This window comes from Castanea sativa, chromosome 7, assembly GCF_040712315.1.
Source record: "Castanea sativa cultivar Marrone di Chiusa Pesio chromosome 7, ASM4071231v1".
Lineage (NCBI taxonomy): Eukaryota > Viridiplantae > Streptophyta > Magnoliopsida > Fagales > Fagaceae > Castanea > Castanea sativa.
This window is the reverse complement of record NC_134019.1, coordinates 45,485,437-45,511,045: the sequence shown is the minus strand read 5'-3', so window position 1 is coordinate 45,511,045 and position 25,609 is coordinate 45,485,437. Positions and strand designations below refer to the sequence as shown.

Here is a 25,609-nt window from a genome sequence, read left to right as displayed (position 1 = left end):
TATCTGGTAACTCGGTATATATTCATGTGGCTGTGTTTAATGTGACAACACAGAAGTAAATGCCTTTTCGATGTATCATATTAATATCTGTATAATATGTGGAACATTTTAATCGGATGTTTGCCAGTTGATGGCACAACTAATGCAGTTGCTGAAGAAAAATATGATAGTGAAGAAAAATGGAGAACCGAAGAGCAAAGATAATGACAAGAATGATGATGCTTCAAATTTTGTACTGCATATATATATATATATATATATATATATATATATATATATATATATATATATATATATAAGTTTGAAGAAGGTTCTTGAGCTGAACAAATTTTGAGACTTCAATGAAAAATGTATAATGAATTGAAAATATTAGGCAGAAGAGTGAAGCGCATCCAACTAGAACATTAAGTTGCCAAAAATCTTGCAGCTCAAGGGCATAACCTACTGTCCTTTATTACCATTATTACTACTTAAAAACATACATATATAAGAAAATATGGACCAAGCAAAATTTTCATTTTGAAGATTGGTGATTGGTTCAGAATACAAGTAATCATGTATAAGAATATTTTCTAACCACAGAAACTTAATTCAATAAAGTCAAATATAGCTCTTCAATGGAAGAAACTACTCACTATGTTGAAAGATAAAGAGGCATACTTCAAGATCCAGAAAGACAGTCAATCCAAAACCACCATGCTTGCCTCAGAATCAAAGAAAGAAATGCATTGTCCAACAATTTCTGCATTTGTTCTGAGATAGTAGCTTCAGGCTAATGTTCAATTACATATTGCATCTCAACTTTCCACAGGACCTCCTCAACCATGTATAAGCTTCCAAACTGCAAGCTTCAAAGAGCATGTAATACACATCTATATTAATGACTTGGAGCAGCAGTGCTACTCCCAAATCCCATCTTATTCCCCAACTGTGTAAGCTGCTCAATAAACTCCACTCCTGTGAGAATTTCTGTAGTTCCATATATAACATGCCTGACAGGCTGCTGACGCTGTACAAGCTCTTGCAAGCTCCCGTACTCAACATAATTACCACCACCAATCATGAACACAATAGCTTCCTTAAATGGCCCTTTCAAATGACTACTACTACCAGAACTTGACTTAGGAGAACGAGGATCAAACACGAGGTAATTATCAATTTCAGGATTCGGCTTCCCTTCCATCAAGGCTTCCACTGTCCTTGTCAATGCCAGTTGCCTATCACTAGATAAGAGATTCTTCACACCAGCTGTCACCGCGTAGATTTTCTCAGCCCAGTCAACAATGTTATTTCTGCTAGCTGAATTTGCTGATGCCATTGAGACATTCAATGACTTCATTTTTTTCACATACTGAAATGCACTAGTATCGACCTCAGACTCTTTGAGTGCTGCTTCCACTGATTCCACTTCCGACTGGTTAATGCTTTCCGAAGAGATCAGATACACAATAGCAAACCGCAGTTTATCCATCTTTGTCCCTTTCCCTCTAAGCACACCAAGGAGCTCGTTCCGATCAATAGCTCCCTTGATCAGCATGTCATTCTCCTTTTTTGCATAAGAATCAAGAGATCTCTCCTTGATCTCACTCAACAAAACAGTCGCAATATTGGTGTGCTTGTCTATCACCTGCTTCCTCTCTGTCAACTCAGGCAGTGAGTTTACTGCATTCATCAAATGCTTTGTGTTCCCCATCAAGTCTGTTCCATCAAACTCAGCCCCATCATTCCCACCAGTCCTCCTATTCACCTCATCAACATCTTTCTTATACTTATTCAATTGAGCCTCAATCTCCACTGCAACTTCAGGGAATTCCAACAACCCATTTGCCACCCAAAATGGATCAGAACTATCCAACTCATATGACTTCATCCCACCCTTTTCACCTTGTACGCTCAACCTATTCAGCCTCAATCCAAGAACATCGTGAACAAGAGGTCGATACCTAAAATCGTGCTCTACTGCAACTGACAACTCGAGATTCCTATCAAAAATACACAAAATTGGCCGCTGGAAAGAGCTCGCGAAACTCCCACCTTCTGTAAACAAATTGTTTTTCGACAACAAATGATCTCGCAATCTCAGATCCAAAGCTGACGCAACCATCTCAGCTGGCCCACCACGTGGGCACCTAATTATTGGCACAACAGCCAGCGTAGCCAAAACAGAAAACAAACCAGTAACAATCCTCTCCACAATCTCCTCAATCTCACGATCCCCAGCTGATGGATCATTCAATTGCACATAACTAGACTTTTGTGCCAACGAAAACAAATTATCTTCCAATGTCACAAACTCCAAATACTGATCATGCACTTTTGCAATCCGCTGAATTGAATCTGAACTCAAAGTCCCAGATGCCAAATCTTCAAGCAGGGGGCGGGGTATAGAGGACGAGAAATTCAGATGAAAACTATCATACAGTGACCGGGACGCATCAGCAATGATTCGCTGAACGTTGGATTGATTGGCTTGAACAAAATACACGGCAGGCACATCATGGACAGGTTTTCGATCCTTGTCAATGAGAAAGTATAGGGTCACACCGTGTTTTCGAAGGTCCTTGACACGAATCAATGGGGAGAGGATGTTTTGGCAGAACTTATCATAGATCAAGATCTTGTACACCTCTTCATTCGCAGTACCAGTTGCGTTCAAGGGTTGGTTCAGATTCAACATTCGGATAATACATTCTGAACCACAACAATAGTACAGATCGAACTCAATAACATATATAAACACACTTAATTCACTCATACATGAAATGGGTTATTGTTAAATTGCTCAAATATTGTTTCAGCTTCTTTGTTAAAGCATAGAATAACATTCTGACCAAAATTCTAAGACCCAATTGACCATTAAACAATGAAAAAAAAAACCCCATTTCAGTCTCTTTTCTGAATCTAAAAAAGACAAACTTTATGGATGAAATTAAGTGAATATAAGCCAAAAATCTGAGAAACGAAATGGGTTTTCGTTTAATTGTTGGAATTTCAATTCAATTTCTTAGATTGGAAAAAAAGATCTAAAGCAAGAAGTAGATCCAGAGAGAGAGAATAAGAGGTACCTGTTTGCTTTTGGCGGAGATTGAGAGCCATGCGGTGGAGCCTGTGTTCCAAACGATCTTTTGAGCTCTGCAGATTTGTGGGCTATGTGTCTGAGAAAGCCGAAAGCGTAGAATCGAAGATCGAACTCTGAAGAGTCTGTGACCTGTGAAGGTGTAAACACATAAACTATTTTTTGCCACGTCATCAATCTAAAAGACTGATGAGAGATGAAGAACGAGTTTTTGTCGTTTGTTTCTTGGGAAAAAATAAATAAATAAATAACCATTATGGGATTTTTAATTTTCCACAGATTTTAATGTGCATGGAATATCACATGAGATGTTTTTCATGTAAAACTTTCATTATTTTTGTAGGAAAATGTTTCTCATAATAATCCGGAAAAACTCTTTTTTTCTAATTTCTATCAGGACATTTCTTTTCAAGATTATGTAGAAAATGTGTTAATAAACACTGGGAAATTATAGGTGCTTTTTTTTTTTTCCAAATGTAGTTTATTACTCTATTTCCTTGATTTAAAAATAATAATAAAAATTATGTGACCTAAGTTGTAATGCATAAAAAATAAGGCTTATTACAGGGTAATATGGTGGCTAGTTGATTAGCTATGTATGCTAGAAATGTTATTGATGAAATTGTATGGATTAAAGAATTCCTTTCTCCTAATAATAAAATGGTTAAAAGAAGGTAATCATTGTGATTTTCTTATCTGGATGTGATCATTGTAGCATACTAACTGTTTTCAAATAAAGAACCTATACCATAGTCAACACTTTGCTAGCAGAGGAACTCCAACATATACTCTTACCACTAGGCAAACTAACATGTTGGTAAGTTGTGAAAGATTCTAAAACTATAAGTTGAGAGATAAAAAAAAATAAAAATAAAAAGGGTTAGAGACATACCAAAGGGATGAAAAAATATAGCATAATGTGGAAGACCTAATTACTGTTCATCTCAATCTTTTAAAAATAATATTCTTTCTTTAAAAAAATTATTATTATTATTATATATAAGGACGTTGAGTCTCTTTATACTTTGCTTGGCACTTGAATTATACAAACCCCTTTACAAAAGAAAGAATAGTATACTTCTTCAAACAAACAAAGTATACTTATAATTTTTATATTTGATTGAGTTGATTCTACATAAAGAAAAAGAAGTATCCTTCTCAATCCTTTAAAAACAATATACTTTATTAATTATTATTACAGATAAAGACGTTGAATCTCTTTATGCTTTGCTTGGTATTTGAATTATGCAAAGCCTTTTACAGAAGAAAGAACAATATACTTCTTCAAAAAAACAAAGTACATATAATTTTTAAATTTGATTAAGTTGATTTTATGTAAAGAAAAAGAAGTCAACTTCTTCAAAGTATCTTTGTGTTGATGTTGTTTCTTATTTTATTGACTATTATAAAAGTATATTAAGAATTGAAGAAATATTTTAAGATATCTTATAAACCATAGATTCCTTCTTCTTCTTCTTTTTCCCCTTTTGCCTTTCATTTTTTAGTGTGTTTTAAATTATGAAGGTAATCCTGTTTTTTTTTTTTTTTTTTTTTTACCACATCAGTCTAGTACTTAAGTTTTTCAAAAAGAAAGAAAATGGAAAGAGGGAACGCAGGGGGAGGCGGGGGGACAAACAAAATATTCTTCATGCATTTAAATACTACTTCCAAATGTATAATTGTCCTTCTTCTCAATTCTTTAAAAAAAATATAGTTTCTTTAAAAAAAAATATTTTTATAGATAAGGACGTTGAATCTCTTTATACTTTGCTTGTCATTTGAATTATGCAAACCCCTTTATAAAATAAAGAACAATATACTTCTTCAAACAAACATACTATACATATAGTTTTTAAATTTGATTGAGTCGATTCTACAAAAGAAAAAAAAGTGTCCTTCTCAATTCTTTGAAAACAATATATTTTATTAATTATTACTACAGATAAAGACGTTGAACCTCTTTATATTTTGCTTGGCATTTGAATTATGCAAACCACTTTATAAAAGAAAGAACAATATACTTCTTCAAAAAAAAAAAGTACACATAATTTTTAAATTTGATTGAGTTGATCTTATATAAAGAAAAAGAAGTCAACTTCTTCGAAGTATCTTTGTGTTGATGTTGTTTCTTATTTGCTAGATTGTTATAAATGAATACTAGGAATTGAAGAAATATTGTAAGATTTCTTATAGACCATAGATTCCTTCTTCTTCTTTTTTCCTTTTTTCCCCTTTTTCCCTTTCCTTTTTTAGAGTGTTTTAAACTATGAAGGTAATCCTGTTTTTTTTTTTTTTACCACATTAATCTAATACTTGAGTTTATAAAAAGAAAGAAAATAGAAAGAGGGACCGCGGGGGGGGGGGGGGGGGGGACAAACATGATATTCTTCATGCCTTTTAAATACTACTTCCAAATGCCTAACTTTCCTTCCACTCAATCCTTTAAAAACAATGTACTTTCTTCAAAAACAATTGATATTATAGATAAGGATATTGAATCTCTTTATGCTTTGCTTAGCATTCGAATTATGCAAAGGTATACATATAATTTTTAAATTTGATTGAGGTGATTCTACATAAAGAAAAAGCAGTGTCCTTCTCAATCTTTTAAGAACAATATACTTTATTAATTATTATTACAGATAAAGACGTTGAATCTCTTTATGCTTTGTTTGGAATTTGAATTATGCAAAGCCTTTTACAGAAGAAATAACAATATACTTCTTCAAAAAAACAAAGTACACATAATTTTTAAATTTGATTGAGTTGATTTTATGCAAAGAAAAAGAAGTCCACTTCTTCAAAGTGTCTTTGTGTTGATATTATTTCTTATTTGCTTGATTGTTATAAAATAATATTAAGAATTGAAGATATATTTTAAGATTTCTTATAAACCATAAATTCCTTCTTCTTCTTCGTTTTCCCCTTTTCCCTTTCCTTTTTTAGTGTGTTTTAAATTATGAAGGTAATCCTGTTTATTTTTTTTATTTTTTTACCACATTAGTCTAATACTTGAGTTTTTCAAAAAGAAAGAAAATGGAAAGAGGGAACGCGGGGGGAGAGGGGGGGACACATGATTTTCTTCATGCCTTTCAAATACTACTTCCAAATGCCTAATTGTCCTTCTTCTCAATCCTTTAAAAACAACATACTTTCTTTAAAAATATATTTTTATAGATAAGGATGTTAAATCTCTTTATGCTTTGCTCGGCATTTGAATTATGCAAACCCCATTACAAAAGAAAGAACAATATACTTTTTCAAAGAAACAAAGTATACATATAAATTTTAAATTTGATTAAGTCGATTCTACAAAAGAAAATAGATAAGGACATTGAAAATAGAAAGAGGGACCGCGGGGGGGGGGGGAGGACAAACATGATATTCTTCATGCCTTTTAAATACTACTTCCAAATGCCTAACTTTCCTTCCTCTCAATCCTTTAAAAACAATGTACTTTTTTCAAAAACAATTGTTATTATAGATAAGGACATTGAATCTCTTTATGCTTTGCTTGGCATTTGAATTATGCAAACCCCTTTACAAAAGAAAGAATAGTATACTTCTTCAAACAAACAAAGTATACATATAATTTTTAAATTTGATTGAGGTGATTCTACATAAAGAAAAAGCAGTGTCCTTCTCAATCCTTCAAAAACAATATACTTTATTAATTATTATTACAGATAAAGACGATGAATCTCTTTATTCTTTGTTTGGTATTTGAATTATGCAAAGCCTTTTACAGAAGAAATAACAATATACTTCTTCAAAAAAACAAAGTATACATAATTTTTAAATTTGGTTGAGTTGATTTTATGTAAAGAAAAGGTAGTCTACTTCTTCAAAGTATCTTTGTGTTGATGTTGTTTCTTATTTTATTGATTGTTATAAAATAATATTAAGAATTGAAGAAATATTTTAAGATTTCTTATAAACCATAAATTCCTTCTTCTTCTTCGTTTTCCCCTTTTCCCTTTCCTTTTTTATTTTGTTTTAAATTATGAAGGTAATCCTGTTTATTTTTTATTTTTTTACCACATTAGTCTAATACTTGAGTTTTTCAAAAAGAAAGAAAATGGAAAGAGGGAACGCGGGGGGAGAGGGGGGGACACATGATTTTCTTCATGCCTTTCAAATACTACTTCCAAATGCCTAATTGTCCTTCTTCTCAATCCGTTAAAAACAACATACTTTCTTTAAAAATATATTTTTATAGATAAGGACGTCAAATCTCTTTATACTTTGCTTGGCATTTGAATTATGCAAACCCCTTTACAAAAGAAAGAACAATATACTTTTTCAAAGAAACAAAGTATACATATAAATTTTAAATTTGATTGAGTCGATTCTACATAAAAAAAAAAAGTGTCCTTCTCAATTATTTTAAAACAATATATTTTATTAATTATTATTACAGATAAAAGCGTTGAATCTCTTTATGTTTTGCATGGCATTTGAATTATGCAAACCCCTTTACAGAAGAAAGAACAATATACTTCTTCAAAAAAATAAAGTACACATAATTTTTAAATTTGATTGAATTGATCTTATGTAAAGAAAAGGAAGCCAACTTCTTCAAATTATTTTTGTGTTGATGTTGTTTCTTATTTTCTTGATTGTTATAAAAGTATATTAAGAATTGAGGAAATATGTTAAGATTTCTTATAAACCATAGATTCCTTCTTCTTTTTCTTTTTTCCCGTTTCCCTTTCATTTTTTTGTGTGCTTTAAATTATGAAGGTAATCCTTTTTTTTTTTTTTACCACATCAGTCTAATACTTGAGTTTTTCAAAAAGAAAGAAAATGGAAAGAGGGAACGCAGGGGTAGGCGGGGGTGCAAACATAATATTCTTCATGCATTTAATTACAACTTCCAAATGTCTAATTGTCCTTCTTCTCAATTCTTTAAAAACAATATACTTTCTTTTTAAAAAAATTATAGATAAGGATGTTGAATCTCTTTATGCTTTGCTTGGCATTAGAATTATGCAAACCCCTTTATAAAAGAAGGAACAATATACTTCTTCAGACAAACATAGTATACATATAATTTTTAAATTTGATTGAGTCGATTCTACATAAAAAAAAAAAAAAGTGTCCTTCTCAATTCTTTGAAAACAATACATTTTATTAATTATTACTACAGATGAAGACATTGAATCTCTTTATGTTTTGCTTGGCATGTGAATTATGCAAACCCCTTTACAGAAGAAAGAACAATATACTTCTTCAAAAAAAAAAGTACACGTAATTTTTAAATTTGATTGAGTTGATCTTATGTAAAGAAAAGGAAGTCAACTTCTTCAATGTATTTTTGTGTTGATGTTGTTTCTTATTTTCATAATTGTTATAAAAGAATACTAAGAATTGAAGAAATATTGTAAGATTTCTTATAGACCATAGATTCCTTCTTCTTTTTTCCCTTTTTTCCCCTTTTCCCTTTCCTTTTTTAGTGTGTTTTAAATTATGATGGTAATACTTTTTTTTTTTTAACACATTTGTCTAATACTTGAGTTTTTCAGAAAGAAAGAAAATGGAAAGAGGGAACGCAGGGGGAGGCAGGGGGACAAACATAATATTCTTCATGCATTTAAATACTACTTCCAAATGCCTAATTGTCATTCTTCTCAATTCTTTAAAAACAATATACTATCTTTAAAAAAAAAAATTATAGATAAGGACGTTGAATCTCTTTATACTTTGCTTGGCATTTGAATTATGCAAACCCCTTTATAGAAGAAAGAACAATATACTTTTTCAAATAAACATAGTATACATATAATTTTTAAATTTATTGAGTTGATTCTACATAAAAAAAAAATGTCCTTCTCAATTCTTTGAAAATAATATATTTTATTAATTATTACTACAGATAAAGACGTTGAACCTCTTTATGTTTTGCTTGGCATTTGAATTATGCAAACCACTTTACAGAAGAAAGAACAATATACTTCTACAAAAAAAAAAAAAGTACACATAATTTTTAAATTTGATTGAGTTGATCTTATGTAAAGAAAAAGAAGTCCACTTCTTCAAAGTATCTTTGTGTTGATGTTGTTTCTTATTTTATTGATTGTTATAAAAGAATATTAAGATTTGAAGAAATATTTTAAGATTTCTTATAAACCATAGATTCCTTCTTCTTCTTCTTTTTCCCCTTTTCCCTTTCCTTTTTTAGTGTGTTTTAAATTATGAAGGTAATCCTGTTTATTTTATTTTATTTTTTTTACAACATCTGTCTAATACTTGAGTTTTTTAAAAAGAAAGAAAATGGAAAGAGGGAACGCGGGGGGAGAGGGGAGGGGGGGACAAACATGATATTCTTCATGCCTTTCAAATACTACTTCCAATTTCCTAATTGTCCTTCTTCTCAATCCTTTAAAAACAATATATTTTCTTTAAAAAAATATTTTTATAAATATGGACATTGAAACTCTTTATGCTTTGCTTGGAATTTGAATTATGCAAACCCCTTTACAAAAGAAAGAACAAATATACTTCTTCAAACAAACAAAGTATACATATAATTTTTAAAATTGATTGAGTCGATTCTACATTAAAAAAAATGTGTCCCTTTCAATTCTTTAAAAACAATATATTTTATTAATTATTATTTCAGATAAAGACGTTGAATCTCTTTATGCTTTGCTTGGCATGTGAATTATGCAATCCCCTTTACAGAGGAAAGAACAATATACTTCTTCAAAAAAATAAAGTACACATAATTTTTAAATTTGATTGAGTTGATCTCTTGTAAAGAAAAAGAAGTCAAATTCTTCAAAGTATCTTTGTGTTGATGTTGTTTCTTATTTTGTTGATTGTTATAAAAGAATATTAATAATTGAAGAAATATTTTAAGATTTCTTATAAACCATAGATTCCTTCTTCATTTTCTTATTCCCCTTTTCCCTTTCATTTTTAAGTGTGTTTTAAATTATGAAGGTAATTCTGTTTTTTTTTTTTTACCACCTCAATCTAATACTTGAGGTTTTCAAAAAGAAAGAAAATGGAAAGAGGGAACACAGGGGGAGGGTGGGACAAACATAATATTCTTCATGCCTTTCAAATATTACTTCCAAATGCCTAATTGTCCTTCATCTCAATCCTTTGAAAACAATATACTTTCTTGAAAAAAAAATATTTTTATAGATAAGGACGTTGAATCTATTTATGCTGTGCTTGACATTTGAATTATGCAAACCCCTTTACAAAGGAAAGAACAATATACTTCTTGAAACAAACAAAGTATACATATAATTTTTAAATTTGATTGAGTCGATTCTACATAAAAAAAACAAGTGTCCTTCTTAATTCTTTAAAAACAACATATTTTATTAATTTTTACTACAGATAAAGACGTTGAATCTCTTTATGTTTTGCTTAACATTTAAATTATGCAAACCCCTTTACAGAAGAAAGAACAGTATACTTCTTCAAAAAAAAAGTACACATAATTTTTATATTTGATTGAGTTGATTTTATGTAAAGAAAAAGAAGTCAACTTCTTCAAAGTATCTTTGTGTTGATGTTGTTTCTTATTTTCTTGATTGTTATAAAAGAATACTAAGAATTGAAGAAATAATGTAAGATTTCTTATAGACCATAGATTCCTTCTTCTTCTTTTTTCATTTTTTTTCTCTTTTTCCCTTTCCTTTTTTAGTGTGTTTTAAATTATGAGGGTAATCTTGGTTTTTTTTTTTTTTTACCACATCAATCTAATACTTAAGTTTTTCAAAAAGAAAGAAAATGGAAATAGGGAACGGGGGGGGGGGGGGGGGGGGGAGGGGAGGGACAAACATGATATTCTTCATGCCTTTTAAATACTACTTCCAAGTTCCTAATTTTCCTTCTTCTCAATACTTTAAAAATAATGTACTTTCTTCAAAAACAATTATTATTATAGATAAGGATATTGAATCTCTTTATGCTTTGCTTGGCTTTTAAATTATGCAAACGGCTTTACAAAAGAAAGAATAGTATACTTCTTCAAACAAACAAAGTATACATATAATTTTTAAATTTGATTGAGGTGATTCTACATAAAGAAAAAGCAATGTCCTTCTCAATCCTTTAAGAATAATATACTTTATTAATTATTATTACAGATAAAGACGTTGAATCTCTTTATACTTTGCTTGATATTTGAATTATGCAAACCTTTTACAGAAGAAAGTACAATATACTTCTTCAAAAAAACAAAGTACACATAATTTTTAAATTTGATTGAGTTGATTTTATGTAAAGAAAAAGAAGTCCACTTCTTCAAAGTATCTTTGTGTTGATGTTGTTTCTTATTTTATTGATTGTTATAAAAGAATGTTAAGAATTGAATAAATATTTTAAGATTTCTTATAAACCATAGATTCCTTCTTTTTCTTCTTTTTCCCCTTTTCCCTTTCCTTTTTTAGTGTGTTTTAAATTATGAAGGTAATCCTGTTTTTTTTTTTTTTTTTTTAACTTTTTTACCACATTAGTCTAATACTTGAGTTTTTCAAAAAGAAAGAAAATTGAAAGAGGGAACGCGGGGGGAGGGGGGGGGGGACAAATATGATATTCCTCATGCCTTTCAAATACTACTTTCAAATGCCTAATTTTCATTCTTCTCAATCCTTTAAATACAATATACTTTCTTTAAAAAAATATTTTTATAGATATGGACATTGAATCTCTTTATGCTTTGCTTGGAATTTGAATTATGCAAACCCCTTTACAAAAGAAAGAACAATATACTTCTTCAAACAAACAAAGTATAAATATAATTTTTAAATTTGATTGAGTCGATTCTATATAAAAAAAAAAAAAAAATGTGTCCCTTTCAATTCTTTAAAAACAATATATTTTATTAATTATTATTTCAGATAAAGACGTTGAATCTCTTTATGCTTTGCTTGGTATATGAATTATGCAAACCCCTTTACAGAAGAAAGAACAATATACTTCTTCAAAAAAATAAAGTGCACATAATTTTTAAATTTGATTGAGTTGATCTTATGTAAAGAAAAAAAAGTCAACTTCTTCAAAGTATCTTTGTGTTGATGTTGTTTCTTATTTTATTGATTGTTATAAAAGAATATTAAGAATTGAAGAAATATTTTAAGATTTCTTATAAACCATAGATTTTTTCTTCTTCTTCTTCTTTTTTCCCCTTTTCCCTTTCATATTTTAGTGTGTTTTAAATTATGAAGGTAATCCTGTTTTTTTTTTTTTTTTTTTTTAACCACATCAGTCTAATACTTGAGTTTTTTAAAAAGAAAGAAAATGGAAAAGGGGAACGCAGGGGGAGGGGGGGGGGACAAACATAATATTCTTCATGCCTTTGAAATACTACTTCCAAATGCCTAATTGTCCTTCTTCTCAATCCTTTAAAAACAATATACTTTCTTTAAAAAAAATATTTTTATAGATAAGGACGTTGAATCTATTTATGTTTTGCTTGGCATTTGAATTATGCAAACCCCTTTACAAAAGAAAGAACAATATACTTCTTCAAAAAAACAAAGTATACGTATAATTTTTAAATTTGATTGAGTCGATTCTACATAAAAAAAAGTGTCCTTCTCAATTCTTTAAAAACAATATATTTTATTAATTGTTACTACAGATAAAGACGTTGAATCTCTTTATATTTTGCTTGGCATTTAAATTAAGCAAACCCCTTTACAGAAGAAAGAACAGTGTACTTCTTCAAAAACAAAAAAGTACACATAATTTTTGAATTCGATTGAGTTGATCTTATTTAAGGAAAAAGAAGTCAACTTCTTCAAAGTATCTTTGTGTTGATGTTGTTTCTTATTTTCTTGATTGTTATAAAAGAATACTAAGAATTGAAGAAATAATGTAAGATTTCTTATAGACCATAGATTCCTTCTTCTTCTTTTTTCATTTTTTTTCTCTTTTTCCCTTTCCTTTTTTAGTGTGTTTTAAATTATGAGGGTAATCTTGTTTTTTTTTTTTTTTTACCACATCAATCTAATACTTAAGTTTTTCAAAAAGAAAGAAAATGGAAATAGGGAACGCGGGGGAGGGGAGGGACAAACATGATATTCTTCATGCCTTTTAAATACTACTTCCAAGTTCCTAATTTTCCTTCTTCTCAATACTTTAAAAATAATGTACTTTCTTTAAAAACAATTATTATTATAGATAAGGATATTGAATCTCTTTATGCTTTGCTTGGCTTTTAAATTATGCAAACGGCTTTACAAAAGAAAGAATAGTATACTTCTTCAAACAAACAAAGTATACATATAATTTTTAAATTTGATTGAGGTGATTCTACATAAAGAAAAAGCAATGTCCTTCTCAATCCTTTAAGAATAATATACTTTATTAATTATTATTACAGATAAAGACGTTGAATCTCTTTATGCTTTGCTTGGTATTTGAATTATGCAAACCTTTTATAGAAGAAAGTACAATATACTTCTTCAAAAAAACAAAGTACACATAATTTTTAAATTTGATTGAGTTGATTTTATGTAAAGAAAAAGAAGTCCACTTCTTCAAAGTATCTTTGTGTTGATGTTGTTTCTTATTTTATTGATTGTTATAAAAGAATGTTAAGAATTGAATAAATATTTTAAGATTTCTTATAAACCATAGATTCCTTCTTTTTCTTCTTTTTCTTCTTTTTCCCCTTTTCCCTTTCCTTTTTTAGTGTGTTTTAAATTATGAAGGTAATCCTGTTTTTTTTTTTTTTTTTTTTTAACTTTTTTACCACATTAGTCTAATACTTGAGTTTTTCAAAAAGAAAGAAAATTGAAAGAGGGAACGCGGGGGGAGGGGGGGGACAAATATGATATTCTTCATGCCTTTCAAATACTACTTTCAAATGCCTAATTTTCATTCTTCTCAATCCTTTAAATACAATATACTTTCTTTAAAAAAATATTTTTATAGATATGGACATTGAATCTCTTTATGCTTTGCTTGGAATTTGAATTATGCAAACCCCTTTACAAAAGAAAGAACAATATACTTCTTCAAACAAACAAAGTATACATATAATTTTTAAATTTGATTGAGTCGATTCTATATAAAAAAAAAAAATGTGTCCCTTTCAATTCTTTAAAAACAATATATTTTATTAATTATTATTTCAGATAAAGACGTTGAATCTCTTTATGCTTTGCTTGGTATATGAATTATGCAAACCCCTTTACAGAAGAAAGAACAATATACTTCTTCAAAAAAATAAAGTGCACATAATTTTTAAATTTGATTGAGTTGATCTTATGTAAAGAAAAAAAAGTCAACTTCTTCAAAGTATCTTTGTGTTGATGTTGTTTCTTATTTTATTGATTGTTATAAAAGAATATTAAGAATTGAAGAAATATTTTAAGATTTCTTATAAACCATAGATTTTTTCTTCTTCTTCTTCTTCTTTTTTCCCCTTTTCCCTTTCATATTTTAGTGTGTTTTAAATTATGAAGGTAATCCTGTTTTTTTTTTTTTTTTTTTAACCACATCAGTCTAATACTTGAGTTTTTTAAAAAGAAAGAAAATGGAAAAAGGGAACGCAGGGGGAGGGGGGGGACAAACATAATATTCTTCATGCCTTTGAAATACTACTTCCAAATGCCTAATTGTCCTTCTTCTCAATCCTTTAAAAACAATATACTTTCTTTAAAAAAAATATTTTTATAGATAAGGACGTTGAATCTATTTATGTTTTGCTTGGCATTTGAATTATGCAAACCCCTTTACAAAAGAAAGAACAATATACTTCTTCAAAAAAACAAAGTATACGTATAATTTTTAAATTTGATTGAGTCGATTCTACATAAAAAAAAGTGTCCTTCTCAATTCTTTAAAAACAATATATTTTATTAATTGTTACTACAGATAAAGACGTTGAATCTCTTTATATTTTGCTTGGCATTTAAATTAAGCAAACCCCTTTACAGAAGAAAGAACAGTGTACTTCTTCAAAAACAAAAAAGTACACATAATTTTTGAATTCGATTGAGTTGATCTTATTTAAGGAAAAAGAAGTCAACTTCTTCAAAGTATCTTTGTGTTGATGTTGTTTCTTATTTTCTTGATTGTTATAAAAGAATACTAAGAATTGAAGAAATAATGTAAGATTTCTTATAGACCATAGATTCCTTCTTCTTCTTTTTTCCTTTTTTTTCCCCTTTTCCCTTTCCTTTTTTAGTGTGTTTTTAATTGTGAAGGTAATCCTGTTTTTTTTTTTATTTTTTATTACCACATCAATTTAATATTTGAGTTTTTCAAAAAGAAAGAAAATGGAAAGAGGGAATGCGCGGGGGGGGGGGGGGGAACATGATATTCTTCTTGCCTTTTAAATACTACTTCCAAATTCCTAATTTTCCTTCTTCTCAATTCTTTAAAAACAATGTACTTTCTTCAAAAACAATAATTATTATAGATAAGGATATTGAATCCCTTTATACTTTGCTTGGCATTTGAGTTATACAAACCCCTTTACAAAAGAAAGAATAGTATACTTCTTCAAACAAACAAAGTATACATATAATTTTTAAATTTGATTGATTCGATTCTACATAAAGAAAAAGAAGTGTCCTTCTCAATCCTTTAAGAACAATATACTTTATTAATTATTATTTCAGATAAAGACGTATCTCTTTATGCTTTGCTTGGTATTTAAATTATGCAAAGTCTTTTACAGAAGAAAGAACAATATACTTTTTCAAAGAAACAAGGTACAAATAATTTTTAAATTTGATTGAGTTAATTTTATGTAAAGAAAAAGAAGTCCACTTCTTAAAAGTATCGTTGTGTCGATGTTGTTTCTTATTTTATTGATTGTTATAAAAGAATATTAAGAAATGAAGAAATATTTTAAGATTTTTATCAACCATAGATTCCTTCTTCTTCTTCCCCTTTTCCCTTTCCTTTTTTAGTGTGTTTTAAATTATGAAGGTCATCCTGTTTTTTTTTTTTTTTTTTACCACATCAGTCTAATACTTGAGTTTTTCAAAAAGAAAGAAAATGGAAAGAGGGGACTCACGGGAAGGGGGAGGACAAACATAATATTCTTCATGCCTTTCAAGTACTACTTCCAAATGCCTAGTTGTCCTTCTTCCCAATCCTTTAAAAACAATATACTTTCTTTAAAAATTTATTTTTATAGATAAGGACGTTGAATCTCTTTATACTTTGCTTGACATTTGAATTATGCAAACCTCTTTACAAAAGAAAGAACGATATACTTTCTCAAACAAACAAAGTATACATATAATTTTTAAATTTGATTGAGTTGATTCTACATAATAATAAAAAAAAAGTGTCCTTCTCAATTCTTTAAAAACAATATATTTTATTAATTATTTCTAAAGATAAAGACGTTGAATCTCTTTATGTTTTGCTTAGCATTTGAATTATGCAAGCCCCTTTACAGAAGAAAGAACAATATACTTCTTCAAAAAAAAAAGTACACATAATTTTTAAATTTAATTTAGTTGATCTTATGTAAAGAAAAAGAAGTCAACTTTTTCAAAGTATCATTGTGTTGATGTTGTTTCTTATTTTCTTGTTTGTTATAAAAGAATACTAAGAATTGAAGAAATATTGTAAGATTTCTTATAGACCATAGATTCCTTCTTCTTCTTTTTCCTTTTTTTCCCCTTTTCCCTTTCCTTTTTTAGTGTGTTTTAAATTATGAAGGCAATCCTTTTTTCTTTTTTTTTTACCACATCAATCTAATACTTGAGTTTTTCAAAAAGAAAGAAAATGGAAAGAGGGAACGCGGGGGGGGGGGGGGGGGACAAACATGATATTGCCTTTTAAATACTACTTCCAAATGCCTAATTTTCCTTATTCTCAATCCTTTAAAAACAATATACTTTCTTCAAAAGCAATTATTATTATAGATAAGGACATTGAATGTCTTTATACTTTGCTTGGCATTTGAATTATGCAAACCCCTTTACAAAAGGAAAAATAATATACTTCTTCAAACAAACAAAGTATACATATAATTTTTTTAATTTGATTGACTCAATTCTACATAAAGATAAAGAAGTGTCCTTCTCAATCCTTTAAGAACAATATACTTATTATTACAGATAAAGACATTGAATCTCTTTATGCTTTGCTTGGCATTTAAATTATGCAAACTCCTTTGCAGAAGAAAGAACAATACGCTTCTTCAAAAAAACAAAGTACACGTAATTTTTAAATTTGATTGAGTTGATTTTATGTGAAGAAAAAGAAGTCCACCTCTTAAAAGTATGTTTGTGTTGATGTTGTTTCTTATTTTCTTGATTGTTATAAAAGAATATTAAGAATTGATGAAATATTGCAAGTTTTCTTATACCATAGATTCCTTCTTCTTTTTTCTTCTTTTTTCCCCTTTTCCCTTTCTTTGTTTAGTGTGTTTTAAATTATGAAGGTAATCTTGTTTCTTTTTTATTTTTTTACCACCTCAATCTAATACTTGTGTTTTTCAAAAAGAACGAAAATGGAAAGAGGGAACAAGGGGGGTGGGTGGGTGGACAAACATAATATTCTTCACGCCTTTCAAATACTACTTCCAATAAAACCTGCGGTGACAAAGCATGATTACGTAAATAATAACTTAAAATAAACGTAAATAATAACTAAAAATGTATTGAAGATAAAGTATTAAATGGAACTATAGTTTTCTGAAAGAAACAAGTTAAATTAACTAATAATAACTTAAAATATACTCAAACTAAAGTAAATTAATTAGGTCATTTCTCTTAAGTGACAAAGAATTATTATGTAAATAATATAATATGACTTTTATCTATTAAAAATATGCCACAATTAGCATTAATCTATGATCACTCAATTACTATCTTGTTATTACCGGATTTTTATTAAGAGGCCATTAGTGTGCTAGTGAACCCTAGGAACTAAACAGCTTCTTTAGAGCAAATGAAAGTTATCTTGCACTAAAGGCACAAGATAATTAGAATGAATGAAAATTATGTCATGTTATCTATTGCATCATATGATGAGATAAAAGAAAATTCTTAAAATTATATATTTACATGTTTTATCAAGATTTGATTGCACAATGCAAGTGGAAGGTTGGCAAAGCATGATTCCCAATTCTCAATTTTGCACCACATGTCTCATTTAATTTTTAATTTAGTACTAAGTGAATTATTGAGTGTAAAAATCAAAGAATCCAAATCCAATTAGATTCTAAATTGGATTTCAATTGAAATACAATTTTTTGCCACATGTCTATCTAAATTTTTAATTTTTGTGGGAAGCGAATTATTGAGTGCAAAAACCGAAGAGTCTAAAACTAATGAAATTATAAATCATATATATATATATATATATATATATATATATATATATATATATATATATATATATATATATATAATGAGAAACCATTACATATTTTAGAAATGTATGGTCTAAAAAAAGTGTAAGCTTGTATAATTTGAACCTCTTCTAAAAAAAACTTTTAATTTGAATTGTATAATTATGAATTTTTTTTTTAATTATATCCGTGCATATGCATGAGACTACATACGAGTCTATTAATAAAGTTTGAGCATATAAAGACTGACAATTTTTATAGACGATGTTTTTTAATAGATTTGGACACATGAAAGATAAGTTTCAAGTTTAGAATTTTTTTAAAAAAAAATTATGGCAAGCAAGAATAATACATTGCTTATTTCCTTATTTAGTTCTTTCCTTGTTTTTTTTTTCTTTTGAGATTCTTTTGAGATAGAGAACGCATTTCTTATTTGGTACAATTGATAACAATGCTATATATAGTGGAAGTTGTAGATGAATTCCACATTAACATAGTTATAACAAAATTGAAATTTGATGTGAACTTGGAGGCTTGCCTAGGTGTGTTTCGAAGCTAAAATTGGATTATTCTTGCCGTAAGTATCATTAATTGCTTCAACAAATTTGTTCATGTACGTGTTTTTCTATTGCTATTCATAAATAGGTTTTTTTGCTTGCTTAAAAGTTGTCATATAGATGTAAAATGTAGTAAACTTTTATTGCACTTAAATTAATATCATATTTTTTGAGATATATTACTACTAAATTGTTTGGTATATGTTAAATTTTTTGTACCTTTGATTAAAGTTATATCACCCAATTACTTTTTATAAATCACATTTTTCTTTAATCCATGTATTTATTTGATATCAATTATAGTATGCTTACACGCAAAATTTCAAAATAATCAATTGTCATTTATTATTAAGGGTAAAACTTATATATAGTAACTTATGTGTTGTAAATTAAATTTCTCAATTAAATTTAAATGCATCGCTGCATTGAATTTAATTGTCGTTAGAAATAATAATAATTGATTGTATTTTCTTGGTTAATACAACCATATACTTGAATTTAATTAGGGAACCTAATGAATCGTACTTAAGATATTATACCTAAGTTTTTCCTTAATGTTAAATCTATAAGGTTAGTCCTTTAGTATATTTGAGAACACAACAACAAAAAGCTAAAGAGCAAGTGAGTTGCTAATGCCCAATCACAATGGAATTAAAAAAGAATAATAGATCACCTTAATATTTGGTTAGTATAATAATGGTTGGAAAGGAATTTTTTTTCCAATAGTTGCTTTAGCTAACCATTATCATGTACCCCCCAAAAAAAGTATTGAGCTATATAACTTTTGTAAAAGCTACCCAAAGTCTAACTTGAACCTAATCTCTGTCAAATATTCATTTTGTCTCATATTAAAGGTGAGATAGTTTGCATTAGTTCACAAATGTTACCAATCTTTTTATTTATATATATATATATATTTTACAAATAATTGTATCAAATATCCATTATGGGCTAATCAAGTACACAATTTCACTACAATGGGTTGCTATTTATTGTTAAATCTATAAGGATATTCGTTTAGTGTATTTTAGAATACAAATAAAAAAGAAAAAAAGAAGAGTACAAGGGCTCTTCATAAATGAGTGAGTTTTTTAATGCCTAATTATCTTGATATTTGGCAAGAATGATAGATCATCTAAATATTTGGTGAGCATGATGATTTTAGAAAAAAATAAAATTCAGCAAACCATTATTATGAAGAAGAAAAAAGTATGCTCTATCTGTGTAATATATGTGACCTTTATGGCAAAGAAGACAAAGGTATGCTCTATCTGTGTAATACATGCGGTTTCTGGATTCATTAGAAGGTGTGCTTAGCGATTCACACGTAGACTCAAAGTATTACGTCACAAGCACCATCTCCACATCACCCAGTATTCTCTTGAACTCCATGAATCCGACCCCTGATTTTGTCTACTCTGTGTTCAAAAAGTGGACACACGCTATGGGCTTTATTATTGCTCCAAATGCGATTTCGTTACCCACCTCAATTGTGCTATAGACTAGAGAAACAGGGAGGACATAAATTTGCTGGAACTTAAAGATGGGGAGAACAAAGATGCAGAGCTCGATCATTCTATTAAGTCAACTTACAAATTCAAAAAAATCAAAGTGGGAGAGGACGGAACTAAAATAGCCGTAGAAATTAAACACTTCAGTCACAAGCATGACTTAAAGCTTACTGATGAAGAGGTTCACAATAACGAAGAAAAATACGACGGGTGTATGAGAGCTATTTTCCCTCTTTTTTACAGTTGTGCCAAGTGTAGCTTCTTTTTTCATAAATCTTGTGCTAATTTACCAATGAAAAAGCGACACCTGCTTCATCAATACCAACTCACCCTCCTTCCAAAGATACCTTCTGGCAACAAGTGTTATGCCTGTAGCCAGTATTGCAATGGTTTTGTCTACACTTGTGCGATGTGCAGCTTTAAAATTGATGTACAATGTAGTTTGGTCCCAGAAATCCTTACCCATGAAGGTCATAGGCATCGACTCATCCTCTCCTACACAAGCTTTACACAGAGTTGCAGTAATTGTGGTGATAGAAGAAATCTACTATTTCATTGTACCACTTGTGAATTTGCACTTGACTTTAAATGGGTGACACTACCACAAATCACAAGGCACAAACAACATGAGCATCCCTTCACTCTCAGTTATACATCTGAAGATGATTCTGGTGAATATTACTATGATATCTGTGAAGAAGAACGAAACCCAAATCATTGGTTCTACTACTGTGCAGATTGCACTTACCCTGCACATCCCAAATGTATTCTTGGGAAATACCCAAATTTGAAGTTTGGAGGTGCTTACACACTTGATTATCATCAACACCCCCTTACTTTCATTGAGGAAACTGAAGATGACCCTCCATGTCACAAATGTAGTTGTCCTTGCAAAGAGTTGATCTAGCAATGTGTGCCATGTAATTTCTATATCCACTTCGATTATGTATAGAAAGGACAAATGTGGTTTCAATTCTAATTTTTGCATTTTCCTTTTGGGTTGAGCATTAGTTCTTTATTATTGAAATGAATGTATTATTATAGCAGTAAAAAAATGGGCCTCTTTCACCTTTTATAACATTAAGTGAGACTATTAGTGTGAATTTATGTTTTATTCAAACAAGTCTTCTTTCCATTTCTTGACATTACTTACAACATGAACTTTGCTTAGAAATTTAAACTAAGACGTCAGAATCTTTTTGTGAACAAAATTTAAAACTATAACAATATATCATCAAACCTAGAATTATACTGACTGATTATATGATTTTGCAATCATCTTATAGTCAAAATCTACAACTCTAGCAGGAGTAGAAATGCTAAATTTAACCAAAAGTCATTCATTCATGCTTTCGAAACTTCACTGTTAGATTTGATCCTCTGTAATTTTATGTTTTATTTTACACATGATTCTTTTATTAGAATTTCCTTATCTGCCCCTATATTTTATCTTTTAAAAGATCATATATATCTTGAAGCTTCTCCTATGATGTATCTTTCTCATGTTTTATTGATGGAGTTCATAGTTTGACTAAGTGTTGTTCCAAGTGATTGTTTGATTTGGAGCAGTCTGTTGTTGCAGCATATTAGAGATCGATTGGTTTTAGAAGCTATACTTGTAAATTGAATCCTTCCATTATATTGGAACATATCAGGGTCAAGAAGTATTTATTGGTGGCACTGGCATTTCTTCTCATGATATATGTATAGTGACATGCTGCCATGCTAAATAGGAGTTTCCTAGCATCTTTTTTGTTGTGTTTGGTAATACTTAGCATGTATGGCCCAATGGTACTGTTATTGGTGCCTTGGTAGTGTCATTTCAGTCATTATATTTCAGATTTGTGCTGTATAGACGAGAAAGCATGTGATGTTTGAAGATTGTTTCTTTATCTGAGTTGGGAAAGTTGCATCAGTTAAGTTTGATCCATGTCAAAACTCAATGAGATTACCTTTAGTTTTAGAAATTCATCTCAAAGGACTTCCAATTTTATATGCACTGCTGACCCAATGAGTTCAGAAGAATATCTACTTGTTAGGTGCCATCCCAGATTTGTGACCACTTTGATATATGTAGTGTGGAGGTATTTGTCACGCACATTTGCACAAATCCGCATGCATATCCACTTTTATAAACATCAACCATGAAAGCATTCACCCCATTCTATAAAATTTATTGTACACATACATTGGATTTAAATACCTTCATAAGCATATATATGATTTTAAGCAGTATGACCAATGCTTTTCCTTTAACCTACTACAGATAGGACAAATGAGGTTTTAATGTTAATTTTTATATTTTTCTTTCAAGTTCAGCCTTAGTTTTTTATTGTTGAGTTGAATGTGCTATTAGGGCTGTCCACTAGTTTAGTTCAATCATGGACAGCCAAGTTGCTGTCCTCATTAGTGAAATTAATAAACAATCTTCAAATTTAGCTACCCAAGATGTCTCTCTCTCTCTCTCTCTCTCTCTCTCTCTCTCTCTATATATATATATATATATATATATATTTTTTTTTTTTCTGATTTCCTTTGTTTTTGTTTTTGTTATTTTTTTGGTGGATTTGTGATGGTTTCTAGCTGATCTGCTTTGAGTGGGTGCATTTGGGTGTTTTGAACAACATTTGAATGGGCTATGGGTGAAAGAGTGATTGGGAGTTGGAACATTTGCCGGCTGCCGAGATGTGACCATTGTGGGGCTGTGGTTGGTATTTCAGTTATAAGCCTTAAGTCTAAAGTTGCATCGAATTCAAATATACATAATATACAACCAGGTAAAGCTCATAACTTTTGAAATTCCTTTTTCTTAAAGCTAATTTACCTATAATTTTGTTGCAATTGTAATTATTAGTTGTACATAACTTACAAATTCTCGGAAGTTATATGAAATTTCTTAGAACTAATTGTTAGTAAAAATGTGAGGTTGGACTTTTCTTCTAAAAGACATCTCCTATTTTGCTTAAATTATACCCAATATACCAAAAATAGCAACATTCATGCGTCCTAAGTATGGAGAAATCCTCTTGAATGAAGGTGTAGTTGTGGTCATCAAAATAGCTCCTGATATGAAGAAGATATCATTAGTGTTAAGACCATTGAACTGGAATGAGTTCATTGCAATGACGTCTTTTCTAAGGAGCTATTGTAGAGTTTCCGTCACTGCTAAGAAGCTGTGGAAGTTGATCCAGTGTATTTGGCTAGTTTTTGGTGATCCTAGTTAGTAGAGATACAACTAGTAGCATTCATTGTACTTATCAAAAAAAGTATTCATTGTAGTTGTCAAAATAAGTATGTAATAGTGCAGTAGGGATAGTTAGTTGGATGTAACATGGATGTAATAGATTGTTAGTTGTAATACTTGTTGCAATTTGAATTAGTCTTGTGACAAATTGGTGTTGAGCATATGCCTAATTACAGGTTGGTTAGACAGGTTAGTTAAACAATTATGCTGTGAGTTGAGTGCTTATAAGCTGCTATAGAAGGATTGTATGATTCATTGCAGAAAGTATCAACTAATTCAAGCTCAAAACTCTTTCCCTCTCATTTCTTTAGGAAGTCTAGTTCCCTTTGAAGTAACCTGCTCTCTCATTTATTTGCATTCAAGAATTAACCAATCCAATTCAGTTAAGATTAGTTAGGATCTTAACAATAAGTTTGAAAGTTAATATGAAATGGAAAGTTATGTATAGTGATATGATGTACTTTAATAACTCAATATAGATGGAAAGGGTGACTCATCTCTAGCTAAATGGACTTCTTGTAGCAATGTAAATGACTTAATTTAGAACAAGTATTTTTCAATTAGGATGGATGTGGCCATTAAGGCTAAGTTTGTTCTATTTTCTACTTAATGAATTTCTATTCCACCAAAAAACAAATTGTGTTATCAATCTATAAAAAGACAATAGTTTATTTTTTATGCCAATTCATTGATAATTGCTTTGTAGTATCATCCCAAGATATTAATGATAGTTGCTAGTCTATAAGTTGAGAGATAAAACAAATGGTTAAAGACATACCAAGAGTTATATATTCCCATCATTTCATTTTGTTCATTTCCTTCTGGGTCAATGACTCAATATAGATGGAAAGGGTGACTCATTTGCTAGCTAAATGGACTTCTAGTAGCAATGTAAATTGTGAAGTTGCGATTTTCAATTTTTGTTATTATTGACTTTAATTCCGTGTTAAATTTTATTGTATTTCATCAATCATTTCTCCTGTATGTTTGTGGGAATCAATGTCATGGGTTAGTGTGTGAAATTGGTGAAGAACAGAGCAACTTATGACTTGCTCACAACTGGCTCACGAGTAGAGCAACTCACGAAAGGCTACATGAGGAGCACATGTTGGAAGCTGAAGAGTTTTAGTACCTGATAGCATCTTGTTAGGATTACTTTTATAATGCTTCTATACCTATTGTTGTTGTATTGGGTGTTGTATAGTGGTTGTATTAGTTGGGTGTGTTAGTAGGCTCAACTATGGTTAATAGGTAGTTAGTTAGGCTGAGGTGGTTAGTTGGTTAGGGTGCAAAGTGGAGGCAGTTGAGGGGTAGAACAAGGCATTCAATCTTGTATAAAGGGCTAAAGGCTCATGAATAACAATAAGAAAAGTGTTACCAAGTTTATATCTTTCTAATTCTTTAATTCCCTTTCTCCTTTCCATTCTTTCTCTACTCTGGAGGTAGAGCTGTCCTCGAACTTAGCTACCCAAACTACAAATATTCATAATTTCCTTACAAAGTAGTCCACGATCCTTGCACATCTTGTGAGTGGCTCGTGACTTGGCCAACTCACGACCCAACTTGTGAGATCCACGTCAGCCTGTTTGTGTGCTTTTTCTCATTTTTTTAACCCACACTGTATAAACTCATATTACCCACGAAATTGTAAGCATAATTTCAGAGAAAAAATCCTAGAAATTTATTTAAGAATTAGAGATTTCACACCCACAATTTCTCTACACATTTCTCTTAGTTTTCCTCTATTCCTACTTCTCTAATTCCATACTCTTTGAGAGGTTCTTAGCTCAAACACATACCTCACTCATTCTGAGTGTTGTGAGTTGTTTTGGTGCTCATGAGAAGCATTGGATGAAACCATTCTTTGGTGGATGCAATTGGAGCTGATTGCGAGATCCGGAAAGTTAGTGAAGACAAGGCTTAGTGAAG

General features: G+C 29.8%; 2 protein-coding genes across 2 annotated transcripts; one reads left to right on the top strand and one right to left on the bottom strand.

Moving 5' to 3' along the window:
* Nucleotides 1-499: 499 nt before the first annotated feature.
* On the bottom strand, nt 500-3,225 carry LOC142643763 (SEC1 family transport protein SLY1-like). Its single transcript, XM_075818479.1, has 2 exons — nt 3,066-3,225; nt 500-2,691 (listed from the first exon to the last, which is right to left on the bottom strand). Exons 1-2 carry the CDS (start codon nt 3,094-3,096, stop codon nt 878-880), a joined length of 1,845 nt encoding a protein of 614 aa, XP_075674594.1. The 5' UTR covers nt 3,097-3,225; the 3' UTR covers nt 500-877.
* Nucleotides 3,226-20,728: 17,503 nt separating this feature from the next.
* On the top strand, nt 20,729-21,343 carry LOC142644560 (protein VACUOLELESS GAMETOPHYTES-like). The gene has a single exon (XM_075819145.1). It carries the CDS (start codon nt 20,729-20,731, stop codon nt 21,341-21,343), a length of 615 nt encoding a protein of 204 aa, XP_075675260.1.
* The last annotated feature ends 4,266 nt before the right edge of the window (nt 21,344-25,609 follow it).